The sequence below is a fragment of the Microcaecilia unicolor genome, chromosome 6 (assembly GCF_901765095.1).
Source record: "Microcaecilia unicolor chromosome 6, aMicUni1.1, whole genome shotgun sequence".
Lineage (NCBI taxonomy): Eukaryota > Metazoa > Chordata > Amphibia > Gymnophiona > Siphonopidae > Microcaecilia > Microcaecilia unicolor.
This window is the reverse complement of record NC_044036.1, coordinates 98,235,181-98,253,419: the sequence shown is the minus strand read 5'-3', so window position 1 is coordinate 98,253,419 and position 18,239 is coordinate 98,235,181. Positions and strand designations below refer to the sequence as shown.

The window sequence follows — 18,239 nt, the reverse complement described above, 5'->3', positions numbered from 1 at the left end:
TTTTCATGTTATTAGTGTTGAGTTAATTCTCTGCGTTCTGGTGCTATTTTTACAGTGGTGTTTCGGAACAGCATGGGGAATTGATCACCATGGCCTCACTTCTTAACTCTGGTTCTTGCCATACATTACAGATTCAGTTGTATGTGCTAAATAACAGTCTCGACTTGGGAGTCCCCATTTGCAAAGCTGATATTACTATACTTGTCAGTGGAGAAAATAACTTATCCCCCTCCTTCCCTCCAATACAGTTGAAGCACAGCTAGTTAGATAAAACTGAGAAAACTTGATAATTTTGTATATGCAGCATTGGCTGACGTTGCCCACTTGTATAGCTGATCTATCTGACAGTCTTTGGAGAACTTCTTTTACAGCTAAGCAATTTTGCGCTTTTTTTTTTGTCTTTTTTTATTTAATCAGTAGAAATTTGTACCAAACAGATTTTAGTACTAAACAAATCTCTCAGAAAAGGAAGGTCAGCAAATCAATGAGAATTCCCTGGAGTCAGTGCTTGGCCTTTTGTTTTAAAGCACATGGTCCCCTCTAGACTTAGTAATCAAATCCTATTTATAATTTATTTATTTATTTGTTACATTTGTATCCCACATTTTCCCACCTATTTGTAGGCTTAATGTGGCTTACATAGTAATGGAGAGGCGTTTGTTGACTCCGGTGTGAACAAATACAATGTGATATTGTGGTAAGATAAAAGTTCATGTGGCACAACCACATTAGGGCATCGTCTAACGGAAGATTTGTGTTATATCCATTACATTCTTTAGTTTTGTTGTGTTGCAGAGATCAGGCATTTATGATGAATCGGTAGGGTATGCCTTTTTAAAGAAGTTGGTTTTTAGTGTTTTCCGGAAGTTTAGGTGGTCGTACATAGATTTCAAGGTTTTTGGTAATGCGTTCCACAGTTATGCGCTTATGTAGGAAAAACTGGGTGCGTAGGCTGATTTGTATTTCCTTTGCAGCTTGTAGTGCAGATTTAGGTACATTCGTGTTGATTCACATGTGTTTCTAGTTGGTAGGTCGATCAAGTCTGTCATGTATCCCTGGGCTTCACCGTAGATGATTTTGTGAACCAGGGTGCAGATTTTGAAAGCAATGCGTTCTTTGATTGGGAGCCAATGTAGTTTTTCGCGGAGGGGTTTTGCACTTTCAAATTGCGTTTTTCCGAAGATAAGCCTAGCTGCTGTGTTTTGAGCAGTCTGGAGTTTCTTTAAGGTTTGTTCTTTACAACCCGCATAAATTCCATTGCACTAGTCTACGTGGCTTAGTATCATTGATTGTACCAGGTTGTGAAATGTTTCCCTCAGGAAGAATTGCTTCACACGTTTGAGCTTCCACATTGAGTGGAACATTTTCTTTGTCATGGATGTCACTTGGCTCTCTAGTGTTAAATTGCGGTCTATTGTAACTCCAAAGATTTTCAGGCTGTCTGAGATAGGGAGGGTATAGTCTGGGGTGTTGATAATTGTGGGGTTGTCTGTGCTGTGTTGGGATGAGACAGTGTGTTTTTTCCTTGTTGAGTTTTAGTTGAAATGCATGATGTCCAAGCTGCAAAGGACTCAAATACAAATCAACCTGCATGGATTATTGATCTTGTATGATTATGGTGGTTAGTGTTCTCTTTCTTCATTTGTAAGGTCTATCGCCATATAAATAATTTCTAAAGTAACAGTGAGGCAAAAATGTAAAAGGGAGGAGCATAGTGAAAAGCTAGTGGTGGGACGCTGAACTGAAATTCAGTTTTTAAAATATGAGCTAATATGAATTACATGGCTGTTCTGTCTGGATGTGGGATCTCTGTTTGTCTGTTGTGGTCTATCAGTGTATGTTGTATGATTTATCTGAGTCTCCACACAGTGGGTGTAGGGTGGTACTTCTGTTCCAGAGCGGGAGGGTGTGATGTTTTGGTGTCTGTTTCTTTCTCTGAGTATGGTGTGTGTATCTCTGTTTGTGTTTACTACTTTCAATAATTTAAAGAGAACCAAAATTGGGCCATTGAGCTGTTGGCAACCAGTTCAAGAATTTTTTTTAACACAAAGCCAAGAATCCAGGATATCTTTCATATTACTACTACTACTACTATTTAGCATTTCTATAGTGCTACAAGGCATACGCAGCGCTGCACAAACATAGAAGAAAGACAGTCCCTGCTCAAAGAGCTTACAATCTAATAGACAAAAAATAAATAAAGTAATCAAATCAATTAATGTGAACGGGAAGGAAGAGAGGAGGGAAGGTGGAGGCGAGTGGTTACAAGTGGTTACGAGTCAAAAGCAATATATATATATACATGTGTGCATATTACATATGTATATACATGACAGGATGTTATATAAGATGTTCAAAAAAGCACCTATTTTAAGCTGTTTTATAAAAAGGCAATCTAGGCACTTTTGTGCCTTTAAGATAAGATTCTAGAGCCAAATGTAAATGCACAGGTTTACACTATCTCCAAAAAAAGGTATTTGTGTGTCATTTTATATAAAATATGTTTATACATCCCAACTCTGCCTCTGTTCCACTCAAGACATGCCTCTATGCATTTTCTGAGCATGTACTTTCTATGCACATACGCAGTCATGCAGTTTTACAAGCCTTTTTCTACATGTTAAATAGGCTTTACATGTGGAAAATGCTGTATAAAATTACACCCATACTGCGTATATATTATGTATATGTGTAAGTAGATATGAGATGCAACTTAACAGGGGACCCCATCTAAAGTTTGGATGGAAATTTGCTCACTCTTAGAGAATGTTCTGTATAGTCACAAAAAAAAGTAAGCTAGTTAATTTTATTTTGAAGTCTGTACATAAAAAGTCACTTTTTGGCGATATTAATATATTTGTGAAAATGGCTGATGTGCTCCTTGCTATCTGCCATCCCCCTCCCCGAATGAGCAAAAAATTGTAACATTTCCTTCACTAAAGGCTTCTTAATTCTTAAATACTGTATTCTGACTAATTTGTGTTGTTGTTGTTGTTTTTTTAATCTTTTACCATTTTGAACACAGTCACCCAGCTTTATGGGGGATTCCACAGAGTCTGCTGTTCTGACGAAATATCTTGAAGAGTGCTATATCTCCTTATTACATTCCAAACAGCAAAGCCCTCCACAGACGCCAGCTAAGCAAACAGAGGAGCCTCACTTAGGGCAGATGCCGCTTAAGCAACCTGTTGAGCCCGAGTCACAGCAGACAGTATCTGAGACACGTTCAGTATCACAAGAGTCATCCAGACAGCTTCAGCTACTGGCTACAGAGAGTGGGCATAATGGTAAAACATCACTAAGATCAGTGTTAACAATGGTGTAAAGTACTTAGTTTTTGTTTACTCAGAAAACAAAGTAACCATCAAGTTATTCATCTAAATGAATCAAGATGTAATGACTTATATGACTTTAAGCTTGGAAAATTTTTGGAACTTTTTGAATGTTATAGGCCTACATTCTGGAACAGTGTCTGTGTAGTAAAGCAGTAGGGGGGAAGGGGGGCACGCTTTGAAAATACTGACCTAATCGTTATGGTTTTTGAACTCATCTGAGATGTCCCTCTTATTTTTAGATGATTTTTCATCCCTTCATTGGTGGTGTCATGTCTGACAAATGGATGCTTAGATACAGACCTTTTACATAATTTTTTCCAGCGTACATTTGTCAGAGGAGGTGATGGGGTTTGTACGTTGCACATTTAGTACATGCTGTGCCTCAGTAGGGTTATTTGGTTCCCCATGCATTGTAGTAGGGGTGGGGATTAGAGAAGCTTCGAAGGTGCCTTTATGTGTGGCTTTAAGTGTTGCTTCTGGGAGACAGACTGTAAAATCAATAGCCTTATCTACACACAATAAAATCCATTCTGTACCAAATAAAACTTCATAAAATACATCAACACCCCTTCACCCAATCATCACCACCATCACCACTGTTTCTAACTTCTGTCTTCACTTTGACGCAACCATTTCCAGCATATATTTTTTTTTTGGGGGGGGGGGGGGGGGGGGGAGAAACAAGCCGTAGCCTGTTTCCAAAAGACCTGATATTCTTTTTGCTGGCACGGTATATGGGGTGAGCCATTCTACAGCTGAGTATGCTTCAACCAAGCAGGGATATGCACTTTTGTGTTGATCAAAGTTAATGTTCTGGATGATAACCTGTTGTGCAAATAGAAAGGCCCTTAATAGTCTAATGCTTTACAAACATGCTTAATTTAAACCTTATACTTAGCTTCAGTTGACAACCAGTGCAACATCTTCATCGAGAGAGACATATGGTCCCTTTTACTTGGGCCTTCTACAGTTCTTTCCACGACAGTGGTGGAAATAAGTATTTGATCCCTTGCTGATTTTGTAAGTTTGCCCACTGACAAAGACATGAGCAGCCCATAATTGAAGGGTAGGTTATTGGTAACAGTGAGAGATAGCACATCACAAATTAAATCCGGAAAATCACATTGTGGAAAGTATATGAATTTATTTGCATTCTGCAGAGGGAAATAAGTATTTAATCCCTCTGGCAAACAAGACCTAATACTTGGTGGCAAAACCCTTGTTGGCAAGCACAGCGGTCAGACGTCTTCTGTAGTTGATGATGAGGTTTGCACACATGTCAGGAGGAATTTTGGTCCACTCCTCTTTGCAGATCATCTCTAAATCATTAAGAGTTCTGGGCTGTCGCTTGGCAACTCGCAGCTTCAGCTCCCTCCATAAGTTTTCAATGGGATTAAGGTCTGGTGACTGGCTAGGCCACTCCATGACCCTAATGTGCTTCTTCCTGAGCCACTCCTTTGTTGCCTTGGCTGTATGTTTTGGGTCATTGTTGTGCTGGAAGACCCAGCCACGACCCATTTTTAAGGCCCTGGCGGAGGGAAGGAGGTTGTCACTCAGAATTGTACGGTACATGGCCCCATCCATTCTCCCATTGATGCGGTGAAGTAGTCCTGTGCCCTTAGCAGAGAAACACCCCCAAAACATAACATTTCCACCTCCATGCTTGACAGTGGGGACGGTGTTCTTTGGGTCATAGGCAGCATTTCTCTTCCTCCAAACACGGCGAGTTGAGTTCATGCCAAAGAGCTCAATTTTTGTCTCATCTGACCACAGCACCTTCTCCCAATCACTCTCGGCATCATCCAGGTGTTCACTGGCAAACTTCAGACGGGCCGTCACATGTGCCTTCCGGAGCAGGGGGACCTTGCGGGCACTGCAGGATTGCAATCCGTTATGTCGTAATGTGTTACCAATGGTTTTCGTGGTGACAGTGGTCCCAGCTGCCTTGAGATCATTGACAAGTTCCCCCCTTGTAGTTGTAGGCTGATTTCTAACCTTCCTCATGATCAAGGATACCCCACGAGGTGAGATTTTGCGTGGAGCCCCAGATCTTTGTCGATTGACAGTCATTTTGTACTTCTTCCATTTTCTTACTATGGCACCAACAGTTGTCTCCTTCTCGCCCAGCGTCTTACTGATGGTTTTGTAGCCCATTCCAGCCTTGTGCAGGTGTATGATCTTGTCCCTGACATCCTTAGACAGCTCCTTGCTCTTGGCCATTTTGTAGAGGTTAGAGTCTGACTGATTCACTGAGTCTGTGGACAGGTGTCTTTCATACAGGTGACCATTGCCGACAGCTGTCTGTCATGCAGGTAACGAGTTGATTTGGAGCATCTACCTGGTCTGTAGGGGCCAGATCTCTTACTGGTTGGTGGGGGATCAAATACTTATTTCCCTCTGCAGAATGCAAATAAATTCATATACTTTCCACAATGTGATTTTCCGGATTTAATTTGTGATGTGCTATCTCTCACTGTTACCAATAACCTACCCTTCAATTATGGGCTGCTCATGTCTTTGTCAGTGGGCAAACTTACAAAATCAGCAAGGGATCAAATACTTATTTCCACCACTGTATATGCTGGAACGGCAATTGGTATAACTGTTTTTGCACAAGGCTTCCATAGACCACATTGCAGTAGTCCAGCCTGGATAAACCCAGTGCCTAAACAACAGCAGTGAGATCCTCCTCTTCCACCTCTGCAGTCTCGTCCTTCATAATGAGATCAGGATTAAGCCATGGGAGTAATGATATTCCATCCAATTTTATCCAGCAATCCATAGACCGCTTCAAATTTCCAAACCTCTACCAAAGTAGCTGTATTTAGTTTTAATGTGTTCATAAATAACCAAACAGTCACTTTTCAGAAACATTCATTTATTCTGCCAAAATCTATTCTTTATGTGCCAGTAGGACACAGAATGTGTCTTGAGTATTGGCTAGCACTCTGTCTAGTAATTCTCCCCTCCCCAGCTTGGCTCAAAACAAAACTGAAGCAGAATCACAATTAGCTTAGTTGCCGCAAAACATTCTGGTGTAAATTTAATTGCTAAAAAAGCAAATAAGGAAGAATTGTCTAAATACATAATCATAAATCTCAGATGTGCAAATAGGTGTTGGGGTAGAAAGGGAGTGTTGTGCCATCCTGTACTGCTTCAGTTTTTTCCTGGCCACTATCTTTACTATAAAGGTTAATAGCAGGAGATAGCGGAGGCATTTGAAAAAGAGCAGTCGCTAGCATTTCACAGTTTCTTATCCTGATGTTTCCAATTTTTGGAGAGTTAGCTTGTCTGCACAGATAAAGGAAACATGGACCTCTTTTATGTAATTCTTTTGCATATTCCTTAGGTAGCATGAAGAGAGACATCTAGGGGGTCTTTTACTAAGCAGTGTATCCTATGGGCAGCTCTAGCATTTAGCGCACACCTAATTTTAGCGCTCTAAAAACACTAGCGCACCTTAGTAAAAGACACCCCCCAACCCCTTATTCCCATATGTGCAACTATGAATAACTGCTTTAGAGGAAGCAAATTTGCTTACCTGTAACAAGTGTTCCGTTAAAACAGTAGAGCTGAAAGATGCTTCCCTGAATGTCACATGTTATCAGAGAAGTTTTAGAAACTCCTGAAAAGCTCTGGAAAACCATTTTCTTCTGATGTCACCCATGTGTATGATGTGAACTCCCCTTTCTTCATAATTTACTTTTTACAGGTAAACAGATTCACTTTTTTCTTCTGCTTCCTTATTTTGTTATGTCTCTTCTATTTGATCTAGTGTTCTGCACCCATCCTGTTTGAAAATTGACTTCCAAAAGTGCAAGGGGGCGTTGATCATGATATAATGTCAGTATACATCTCACCAACCAATGTTTCTCTCTTTTTTTTTAATTTTCATTTCTAGGGAACCATTCACCGAGAAAAGACTACTTGTCAACCAGTAAAACTGTAGCTTTTAGTACCAGTCACCACGGCAGTGTCTCTCATCAGCACATAGACAAAGAACACACGTCATCATTGCAGCCAGCAGGCTCTCGGATATTTCCTCAGATCAGCGTCCCTCGTAGCACTGTGACAGCGTCTCTGGGAGCTGCTGCACGCTTGGCCACTGCTGGTGGCCTGCTTCAGTGGTTTTCTACTACTGAGAACTGGAAGTACAAATAAAAGTACAGCAGGAGGAAGTAATGAGGCTGCAAACTTTGCAAACCTTTCACGCTGAAGAGTTATGAACTATTACTACATCCCATACATCTAAAAGCGAGGCAGATTTCCGTGGAAACTTGGTGATTTTAATAATTAAGGTGTAAATAAGCTGTCTAAACTGATACCTTGCTGAGGATTTAGAACTGTTTGGTGGAGCAGAATAATTTTCATTTGGTTATTAGGATTAAGATGGCCCATATATACTTCCATTTTCTTACAGAGCATTGCTGTTTGTTTTTTTCAGGGGTGGACAACTTAGTTTGGGGTTTGAGTTGCTACTATTAATGTTGTTGAATTTTTTCTATAGTTTAAAAAATAATGTTGAAATAGGAATTAGGATTATTGTATAAGTATAATAAATAATTGCGGAATAAATCAGTGCAATGGCCTAAGCATGATGGAAATGTCCAGTGCATTTTTTTCTAGCAAAAAAGGTGCCGGTACTGAAATGCTAGGCCACCCTTCAGGAGTGAGGTGATCACTGAGGGACCCACCCCATAATAGCCAGGCCCCCTGCAACCAGTTACAGAATCTATGACAACACAGAATTGATTTGTAGAGCTTTTCATTAAAACTTGGTGTCCATGGATCAATTTTAGCAGACAATGGAAAAGGTGCTGGTACTCAGTACCCCCTCAAAAAAAAGCCCTGGAAATGTCAGATATTGTGTTGAAGATTACTATAAATTAACTGAATTGCAATTATGCCAGTTAAGATGTTTAGTTAATTGTCAGCAGTTTGGCTGTATATTGTAAAGAGAGAATCTTGTTAAGGATATATTGCAACTTAGTAATGGGTACCTAACATCGCATATTGAAAAAAGTGGCATGATTCCCTGGGCAAGAAAAGAAAGAGTAGGAAGAATGTGAATTTTGCAGTCACCTCTGCCCTTATTGAAGTCCGTCCTGTTCAAGAAGGCTTATTCTCCAGGTTCAACATAATCTGTTTAACTCCTGATTTAACAAGACTCATAGACACTAATTATTCTTTATCATCATCTACATATTGCTGTTTAAACGTTATCTATATGTTCATTATCTTACTTTAGTACTGTTTGATTATACTTTTCTTTACTGTAGCCTTCATACAGTTTTGTGTAAGAGTCATTCAGTGTCAAGTGGACCAGGGGTCCCCTCCTCACCATCTCAGATTTTGATGAAATTTGGTACATAGTTTCTTTATGATAAAAAACTAAGCTGTGCAAAAGTTTAGTTCAAGAGACTAAAAATTGGAGGTTCTAGGGGACCTCAAGTAAAGGGTTGCAAAATGTCGCCTGAACAAAAATGACATTTTGGGCCAACTTCCAGAAGCTGTAAAACTGGACGTTTTAGTAGTACAAGGGGGATATTTGGAGAACCTGCACTACGTTTAGGGCTTAATGAACTGGCAAAACCCCATGTTCCTAGTCCTCTTACATTTTGAATGGTTTAGGCTCAAACTTTGCCAAAAAAACGGCAAATATCAATTTACAGCGATGTTGAGGCTGCTGTAGTTTCTAAACTAGTTGGCTTTTCAGGTTGATTTTTGGTAGGTGTACTAAATGCACGGCTGTAATGAGGCATTCCAATTTGCTGCACTTTCCTTCAAGTGGTTGAAAAAGTATAAGCGTTCAAAGTTGGTATAAAAAGCATTTTTGCCCATTTTGGGCTATCTTTGATGCCCTTGATCTCCAGTGGGACAGCTTCAATATTCTTTCTTTAGCACCATTAGAAAGAGCAGATTTCCTTATATCAAAATATGTAGTTTTCATTTTGGAGTCTCTTCATATAAGGATTGCAAAAATGCCCTCAAATGTTTGCGGGCAGCAGCCTGTGATTTCTTCACTACACCCTTGATACAAGTGTAGTAAAAGTGATTCTTCTTTCAAAAAGCACCAATTTTTTAAAATAAAGAACACATTATGTTATAAAACTGTATTCAAGAAAACTAAAAAACAGGAATGTTTTTTAGGATGTGGAAGGATGAGGCCAGGTTTCATAACAGGTTTAAAGAAAACTGAAGTCAGTTAGGATGACCGACTTGGCCAATTATGATTGGTGGATCCTGTTGCAAGGCGTCTGAGTGTCTGTTGCTGGTGTTTCTTCACCCTTGCTACAGTTTGACCTCTTAGTGAACTGTAGGCATCAAAGTAAGCCTAGCAACAGACACTCAGGAGCCAGGAGGTACCAGAAGCATACAATTGGGCAATGAAACAAACAATTCTGCCTTGCAACAGGGTTCACCAATCATAATTAGCCAAGTCTAACTGGCTAAAGAAGTTTTCTTTAAACATTATGTTCTCCGAGGACAAGCAGGCTGCTTGTTCTCACTGATGGGTGACGTCCACGGCAGCCCCTCCAATCGGAAACTTCACTAGCAAAGGCCTTTGCTAGTCCTCGCGCGCCCATACGCACCGCGCATGCGCGGCCGTCTTCCCGCCTGAACCGGATCGTGTTCGTCAGTCTTCTTTTGTCCACGCTCAGTACGGTCGTGTTTGCGCCGTTCGCGCCCCTTAAGTTGACCCTCGCGCGTCTTTTTGACTTTTCGCTTCTTTAAAAAAAAAAAAGGGGGATTTCGGAGAAAGGCCTTTCGGTCTTTTTCCCCTTCCCGTATTTCCAGTTTTTGCCCCGTTAAGTTTCCTTTCGTTTTCGGGGTAGGCCCTTTTGAGGCCTCGGGTCGAGTTTTTTCTCTCCCTCTTTTTGGTGCCTTACCGCAATTACGAGTTTTGATTTCGCCGGCGTGATTTTTCCGCCCATGTCATCGAAGTCTCCCAGCGGCTTCAAGAAGTGCACCCAGTGCGCCCGGGTAATCTCGCTCACTGATAGGCACGCGTCGTGTCTTCAGTGTCTGGCGGCTGGGCACCGCCCGCAGGCCTGTAGTCTTTGCGCCCTTTTACAAAAAAGGACTCAGGTAGCGAGATTGGCCCAGTGGAACGTGTTGTTCTCGGGCTCTTCGTCGGCAACAGCACTGGGAGTATCGAGTGCATCGACGTCGACAGCGTCAAGACCTCCGACCTCGGCGCGACTGTATCGATTGCATCGAGGCATCGACCCTCTGCATCGTCGGTACCGAGACATCGGAAGGCTGCGTCGGCGTCGGTGGTACCGGGACCTCCACTAGTGCTGATGTCGTCGGACGGTGGTGCTTCGACTGGAGTGCAGGTGAGGGCTGTCCATTCCCCTGCTGGTGGCGGTGAGCCTTCGGGTGGGTCTCCCCCTACCCTGAGGGCTCCTGCGGTACAGCCCCCCCGAGACCGACCTCCTTCGGCCTCGGACCCGAGGAAGCGACGGTTGGATTCTACGTCCTCCTCGTCGGTATCGGGAAGTTCCGGTGACATGCTTCGTTTGAAAAAGTCAAAGAAGCATCGACATCGGTCTCCTTCCTGCATCGGTACCGAGAGCTCTGGGTCGCCGAGGGAGTCGGCACCCAGTAGGCATCGGCACCGGGAGGACCGCTCACCCTCTGTTCAGGATGCGCTCCACCTTGGACAGCCCGGAACAGCCTCCACGCCCGGAACAGACTCTGACTTAGACACCTGCATCGTCTTCCATGTCTTTCTCCACAGCCGCCCTGCACGAGAGTCTCCGGGCCGTTCTCCCAGAGATCCTGGGAGAGCTGTTGCGCCCTTCCCCTCCGGTACCGGGGGTGCTTGCGCCACCGGTACCGTCGAGTGAGGCGCCGGCTGGCCCCTTGCCCGGGGTGAGGTCTCCGACATCGGTGCCGCTTGCGGTACAGACTGCGGTCGCCTCCCAGGAAGGCGCCCCGACGACGTCGGCGGAGGGAGCTTCGCCGGTGCGGGCGAGGGAGTCTACCTCTCGACGCTCACACAGTGGCCGTGTTTCCACGGAGTTGAGCCGGGCACGGCTTCAGACAAAAGTTCATGAACTTGTGTCTGATACCGATGGTGAGGCCTCGTGGGAGGAGGAGGAGGACATCAGGTATTTCTCTGACGAGGAGTCTGATGGCCTTCCTTCTGATCCCACTCCCTCCCCTGAAAGGCAGCTTTCTCCTCCCGAGAGTCTGTCTTTTGCGGCCTTTGTCTGGGAGATGTCTACGGCCATCCCCTTCCCGGTGGTTGTGGAGGACGAGCCCAGGGCTGAAATGTTTGAGCTCCTGGACTATCCTTCTCCACCTAAGGAAGCGTCCACAGTACCCATGCATCATGTCCTAAAAAAGACATTGCTGGCGAACTGGACCAAGCCTCTAAGTAATCCCCACATTCCCAAGAAGATCGAGTCCCAGTACCGGATCCATGGGGACCCAGAGCTGATGCGCACTCAGTTGCCTCACGACTCTGGAGTTGTGGATCTGGCCCTAAAGAAGGCTAAGAGTTCTAGGGAGCATGCTTCGGCGCCCCCGGGCAAAGACTCTAGAACCTTAGACTCCTTTGGGAGGAAGGCCTACCATCCCTCTATGCTCGTGGCCAAAATCCAGTCTTACCAGCTCTACACGAGCATACACATGCGGAACAATGTGCGGCAGTTGGCGGGCTTGGTAGACAAGCTCCCTCCTGAGCAAGCCAAGCCATTTCAGGAGGTGGTCAGGCAGCTGAAGGCGTGCAGAAAATTCCTAGCCAGAGGGGTATATGATACCTTTGATGTTGCGTCCAGGGCCGCTGCTCAAGGTGTGGTGATGCACAGACTCTCATGGCTGCGTGCCTCCGACCTGGAGAATAGGATCCAGCAGTGGATTGCGGACTCACCTTGCCGTGCGGACAATATTTTTGGAGAGAAGGTCGAACAGGTGGTAGAGCAGCTCCACCAGCGGGATACCGCTTTCGACAAGTTCTCCCGCCGGCAGCCTTCAGCTTCTACCTCCACAGGTAGACGTTTTTATGGGGGAAGGAAGACTGTTCCCTACTCTTCTGGTAAGCGTAGGTACAATCCTCCTCCTCGACAGCCTGCGGCCCAGGCTAAGCCCCAGCGCGCGCGCTCTCTTCAGCAGCGTGCGCCTCAGCAAGGCCCCTCGACTCCCCAGCAAAAGCAAGGGGCGAACTTTTGACTGGCTCCAGCAGAGCATAGCCGACATCAACGTGTCAGTGCCGGGCGATCTGCCGGTCGGGGGGAGGTTGAAAGTTTTTCACCAAAGGTGGCCTCTCATAACCTCCGATCAGTGGGTTCTTCAAATAGTCCGGCAAGGATACACCCTCAATTTGACCTCCAAATTGCCCACCGGGAGCTCAGTCTTACAGCTTCCAGCACAAGCAGGTACTTGCAGAGGAACTCTCCGCCCTTCTCAGCGCCAATGCGGTCGAGCCCGTGCCATCCGGGCAAGAAGGGCTGGGATTCTATTCCAGGTACTTCCTTGTGGAAAAGAAAACGGGGGGAATGCGTCCCATCCTAGACCTAAGGGCCCTGAACAAATATCTGGTAAAGGAAAAGTTCAGGATGCTTTCCCTGGGCACCCTTCTACCCATGATTCAGCAAAACGATTGGCTATGCTCTCTGGACTTGAAGGACGCCTACACGCACATCCCGATACTGCCAGCTCACAGACAGTATCTGCGATTTCAGCTGGGCACACGTCACTTCCAGTACTGTGTGCTACCCTTTGGGCTCGCCTCTGCGCCCAGAGTGTTCACGAAGTGCTTAGCTGTAGTAGCAGCGGCGCTTCGCAGGCTGGGAGTACACGTGTTCCCCTATCTCGACGATTGGCTGGTGAAGAACACATCCGAGGCAGGAGCTCTACAGTCCATGCAGATGACTATTCGCCTCCTGGAGCTACTGGGGTTTGTGATAAATTATCCAAAGTCCCATCTTCTCCCAGTACAGAGACTCGAATTCATAGGAGCTCTGCTGGATTCTCGGACGGCTCGTGCCTATCTCCCAGAGACGAGAGCCAACAATTTGTTGTTGCCTCGTTTCGCGGGTGCGAGCGTCCCAGGAGATTACAGCTCGGCAGATGTTGAGATTGCTGGGCCACATGGCCTCCACAGTTCATGTGACTCCCATGGCCCGCCTTCACATGCGCTCTGCTCAGTGGACCCTAGCTTCCCAGTGGTTTCAGGCTGCTGGGGATCTAGAAGACGTGATCCTCCTGTCCACGAGTTTTCTCAACTCCCTATATTGGTGGACGATTTGGTCCAATTTGACTCTGGTACGTCCTTTCCAAATTCCTCAGCCACAAAAAGTGCTGACTACGGATGCGTCTCTCCTGGGGTGGGGAGCTCATGTCGATGGGCTTCACACCCAGGGAAGCTGGTCCCTCCAGGAACGCGATCTGCAGATCAATCTTCTGGAGTTACGAGCGGTCTGGAACGCTCTAAAGGCTTTCAGAGATCGGCTGTCCCACCAAATTATCCAAATTCAGACAGAACCAGGTTGCCGTGTATTACATCAACAAGCAGGGGGGCACCGGATCTCGCCCCCTGTGTCAGGAAGCCGTCAGCATGTGGCTCTGGGCTCGCCGTCATGGCATGGTGCTCCAAGCCACTTATCTGGCAGGTGTAAACAACAGTTGAGCAGGATTATGCAAACTCACGAGTGGTCGCTCAATTCCCGTGTAGTGCGACAGATCTTCCAGGTGTGGGGCACCCCCTTGGTAGATCTCTTTGCATCTTGAGCCAACCACAAAGTCCTTCAGTTCTGTTCCAGGCTTCATGCCCACGGCAGACTGGCATCGGATGCCTTCCTCCTGGACTGGGGGGAGGGTCTGCTGTATGCTTATCCTCCCATACCTCTGGTGGGGAAGACTTTGTTGAAACTCAAGCAAGACCGAGGCACCATGATTCTGATTGATCCTTTTTGGCCGCGTCAGATCTGGTTCCCTCTTCTTCTGGAGTTGTTCTCCGAAGAACCGTGGAGATTGGAGTGTTTTCCAACCCTCATCACACAGGACGAAGGGGCGCTTCTGCATCCCAACCTCCAGTCTCTGGCTCTCACGGCCTGGATGTTGAGAGCGTAGACTTTGCCTCTTTGGGTCTGTCAGAGGGTGTCTCCCGCATCTTGCTTGCTTCCAGGAAAGATTCCACTAAGAGGAGTTACTTCTTTCTATGGAGGAGGTTTGCCGTCTGGTGTGACAGCAAGGCCCTAGATCCTCGCTCTTGTCCTACACAGACCCTGCTTGAATACCTTCTGCACTTGTCTGAGTCTGGTCTCAAGACCAACTCTGTAAGGGTTCAACTTAGTGCAATCAGTGCATACCATTACCGTGTGGAAGGTAAGCCGATCTCAGGACAGCCTTTAGTTGTTCGCTTCATGAGAAGTTTGCTTTTCTCAAAGCCCCCTGTCAAACCTCCTACAGTGTCATGGGATCTCAATGTCGTTCTCACCCAGCTGATGAAACCTCCTTTTGAGCCACTGAACTCCTGCCATCTGAAGTACTTGACCTGGAAGGTCATTTTCTTGGTGGCAGTTACTTCAGCTCGTAGAGCCAGTGAGCTTCAGGCCCTGGTAGCCCAGGCCCCTTACACCAAATTTCATCATAACAGAGTAGTCCTCCGCACTCACCCTAAGTTCTTGCCAAAGGTTGTGTCGGAGTTCCATCTGAACCAGTCAATTGTCTTGCCAACATTCTTTCCCCGTCCTCATTCCTGCCCTGCTGAACGTCAGCTGCACACATTGGACTGCAAAAGAGCATTTGCCTTCTATCTGGAGCGGACACAGCCCAACAGACAGTCCGCCCAATTGTTTGTTTCTTTTGATCCCAACAGGAGGGGAGTGGCTGTGGGGAAACGCACCATATCCAATTGGCTAGCAGATTGCATTTCCTTCACTTACGCCCAGGCTGGGCTGGCTCTTGAGGGTCATGTTACGGCTCATAATGTTAGAGCCATGGCAGCGTCGGTAGCCCACTTGAAGTCAGCCACTATTGAAGAGATTTGCAAAGCTGCGACGTGGTCATCTGTCCACACATTCACATCTCATTACTGCCTGTAGCAGGATACCCAACGCGACAGTCGGTTCGGGCAGTCAGTGCTTCAGAATCTGTTCGGGGTTTAGGATCCAACTCCACCCCCCTAGGCCCATGTTTATTCTGTTCCAGGCTACACTCTCAGTTAGTTGAATAATTGTTAGGTCAATCTCAGTTATGTCCTCGCCGTTGCGAGGCCCAATTGACCATGTTTGTTGTTTTGAGTGAGCCTGGGGGCTAGGGATACCCCATCAGTGAGAACAAGCAGCCTGCTTGTCCTCGGAGAAAGCGAATGCTACATACCTGTAGAAGGTATTCTCCGAGGACAGCAGGCTGATTGTTCTCACAAACCCGCCCGCCTCCCCTTTGGAGTTGTGTCTTCCCTTGTTTTGTCTTGCTACATATGGGACTGACGAACACGAGCCGGTTCGGGTGGGAAGACGGCCTCGCATGCGCGGTGCGCATGGGCGCGCGAGGATTAGCAAAGGCCTTTGCTAGTGAAGTTTCCGATTGGAGGGGCTGCCGTGGACGTCACCCATCAGTGAGAACAATCAGCCTGCTGTCCTCGGAGGATACCTTCTACAGGTATGTAGCATTCGCTTTATAAAACTGTGTTCAAGTAAACTAAAAAACAGGGTGGAAACCATTGTATACATACTTCTTGTTGAAGAAACTCGCACCTGCACCGACAGGCTCATTTATATTGAATTAAATGCCACAAATGAAGATATTAATCACTTTAGACTGAAGTAAAATTTTACCCATTGAAAACCTGATTGCAAGAATAAATGCGTTTCTTGAACTGATGCTAATAGTCATCAATGGATCCAGAAAGATCAGATGAATTTCCACTTTGCTCAGTTGGCTGTTCAAGTACATCAGAGTGTCATTTACTGACATACAATAAAAATAAAGGTTTGAAATTAATTGAAGAGCTTCTGCCTGATCAACAGAAGTTGTTACAAGAGCGTTCTGGTCAACTTTTCTATGCTGGATCAACTATTTGCCTTCATCATGAATCCTTACTGTTGAAAAAGTTTGAATTTTTGCAAAGAACCTGTTGTAATCCATTTTCCAAAGGTGGTCATAATGCAAAAAGGGGCTTAAGAGTGCTGGATGACACACTAGCAGCCCAGCTAAAGGCCTTAAGCAAAATATTTGTGGCGGGTCAGAAACTATGTCCATCTTGTCGAAAAGACATCAGTAACAGAGCTGCTGATTCTTTATCATCATCAGCAACAGCAGATGATGAACACAGTGACATTTCTGGCAAGTTGAACACAAGTTTGACATCTCTTGGTATTTCTCCATTAAAGTTCAAAAAAGTCAGCAAGCGTGATGTACGAGGCTACACCAAGTGCAAAATCAGGCGAGTGCAGAGTCATCATCTTGCAGTTGCTGGTGGCTTAGACCTAAATGAGTTTGAAACTCAACCTTCTACCAGTCAGAAATGTGACAAATGTTCTGATTATGATGACCTGCTAAACGAGTTGGAAAAACAAAGTCCAAGTTTCAGCAAATCATGCAGAAAAACTGCAAATACTATCTTTAGCACCAAACAGCTGGTCTATTGAAAGAACTGCCTCAGAATTCATGGTTTCAACTAGAATGGTTAAAAAAGCAAGAAATCTGAAATCAGTTTGTGGAATTCTGGCAAAACCAGACAAGAAGAAAGGTAAAGTTTTACCAGAAGAAACAGAAAAAAAAATTCTTGGCTTTTTTGAAGATGATGAATTCAGTAGACTGTGCCTAGGGAAAAAAGATTTTGTCTCTGTCAGAACTGGCACTGAAAAAATTCAAATGCAAAAGCGCTTGCTGCTTAGCAATCTAAAAGAAATGTGTGTTGCATATCGTACTCGAAATGGGCCAGAAGTGGGTTTTTCCAAATTTTGTGAGCTAAGGCCAAAATGGTGTGTCACTGTTGGCTCAACTGGTATGCATTCAGTGTGTGTTTGTGTCATTCATCAAAATGTGAAGCTTATGCTTGCTGGAAGCCATCTGCTGAACGAAGATTACAAAGCACTGATGGCTAAAACTGTGTGCAATTTGGAATGCAAAGAATGCATGCTTCACAGGTGTGAAATATGCCCAGGTAAAGATGTGCTTGAAAATTACCTGACAGAAGTGTTCAGTGATGCTGACCCAGGTGAAACAATCGAGTTTAAGCAGTGGGTTCATACAGATTGCACCACACTGGAGACTGTACATATGGTTCTTTACCAGCAGATGGTACTATAGGACAGGACTGTACTGTTGTACCTAAAAGCAACATTTCTCATAGCTGGATTTATTGTAATCAGCAGTAAAACCTGCTGTACTGGGGAAAGGTAGTCTAGGTTTTTTCCCCACTTAGTTTATAATCTGGACCAAATTAGCAGTACTATGCCTTGAATCGAAAACTGGATTTGTTTGTTAAATTTTTCATCTTAATTTAGCAGCCTTGGAGCAATTTCAAAAAAGGCTTGCATTCATAATTTCCTTCTACTTGGAGTATTTCTTTGTGCCTACCTAAATCAGAGAGACTGTGTCATCTGTAATATGACTGTGATTATAAGCATGTTCTCCAAGGACAGCAGGATCCTATAGCCACACAGCTGGTGACATCACCAGCACAGAGCTCAAAAATCTCTGAAAAAGTTATTAAGAAACTGCATGGATTTCCCTTGCTAATAAGTACATAAGTATTGCCATACTGGGACAGACCAAAGGTCCATCAAGCCCAGCATCCTGTTTCCAACAGTGGCCAATCCAGGTCACAAATACCTGGCAAGATCCCCCCAAAAAGTACAAAACCTTTTATGCTGCTTATCCAAGAAATATTTTCCCCAAGTACAATTTAATAATGGTCTATGGACTCTTCCTTTAGGAAGCCGT

General features: G+C 45.0%; 1 protein-coding gene across 1 annotated transcript in view; it reads left to right on the top strand.

The window, feature by feature from the left end:
- Positions 1-7,898, top strand: part of TDRD5 (tudor domain containing 5) — a 158,198-nt gene extending 150,300 nt beyond the window's left edge. The window contains exons 17-18 of the mRNA XM_030208004.1: positions 3,026-3,287; positions 7,237-7,898. Of these exons, the coding sequence (XP_030063864.1) occupies positions 3,026-3,287; positions 7,237-7,496 (522 nt within the window). The 3' untranslated portion in view covers positions 7,497-7,898. The remainder of the gene's footprint in view (positions 1-3,025; positions 3,288-7,236) is intronic.
- Positions 7,899-18,239: the final 10,341 nt, after the last annotated feature.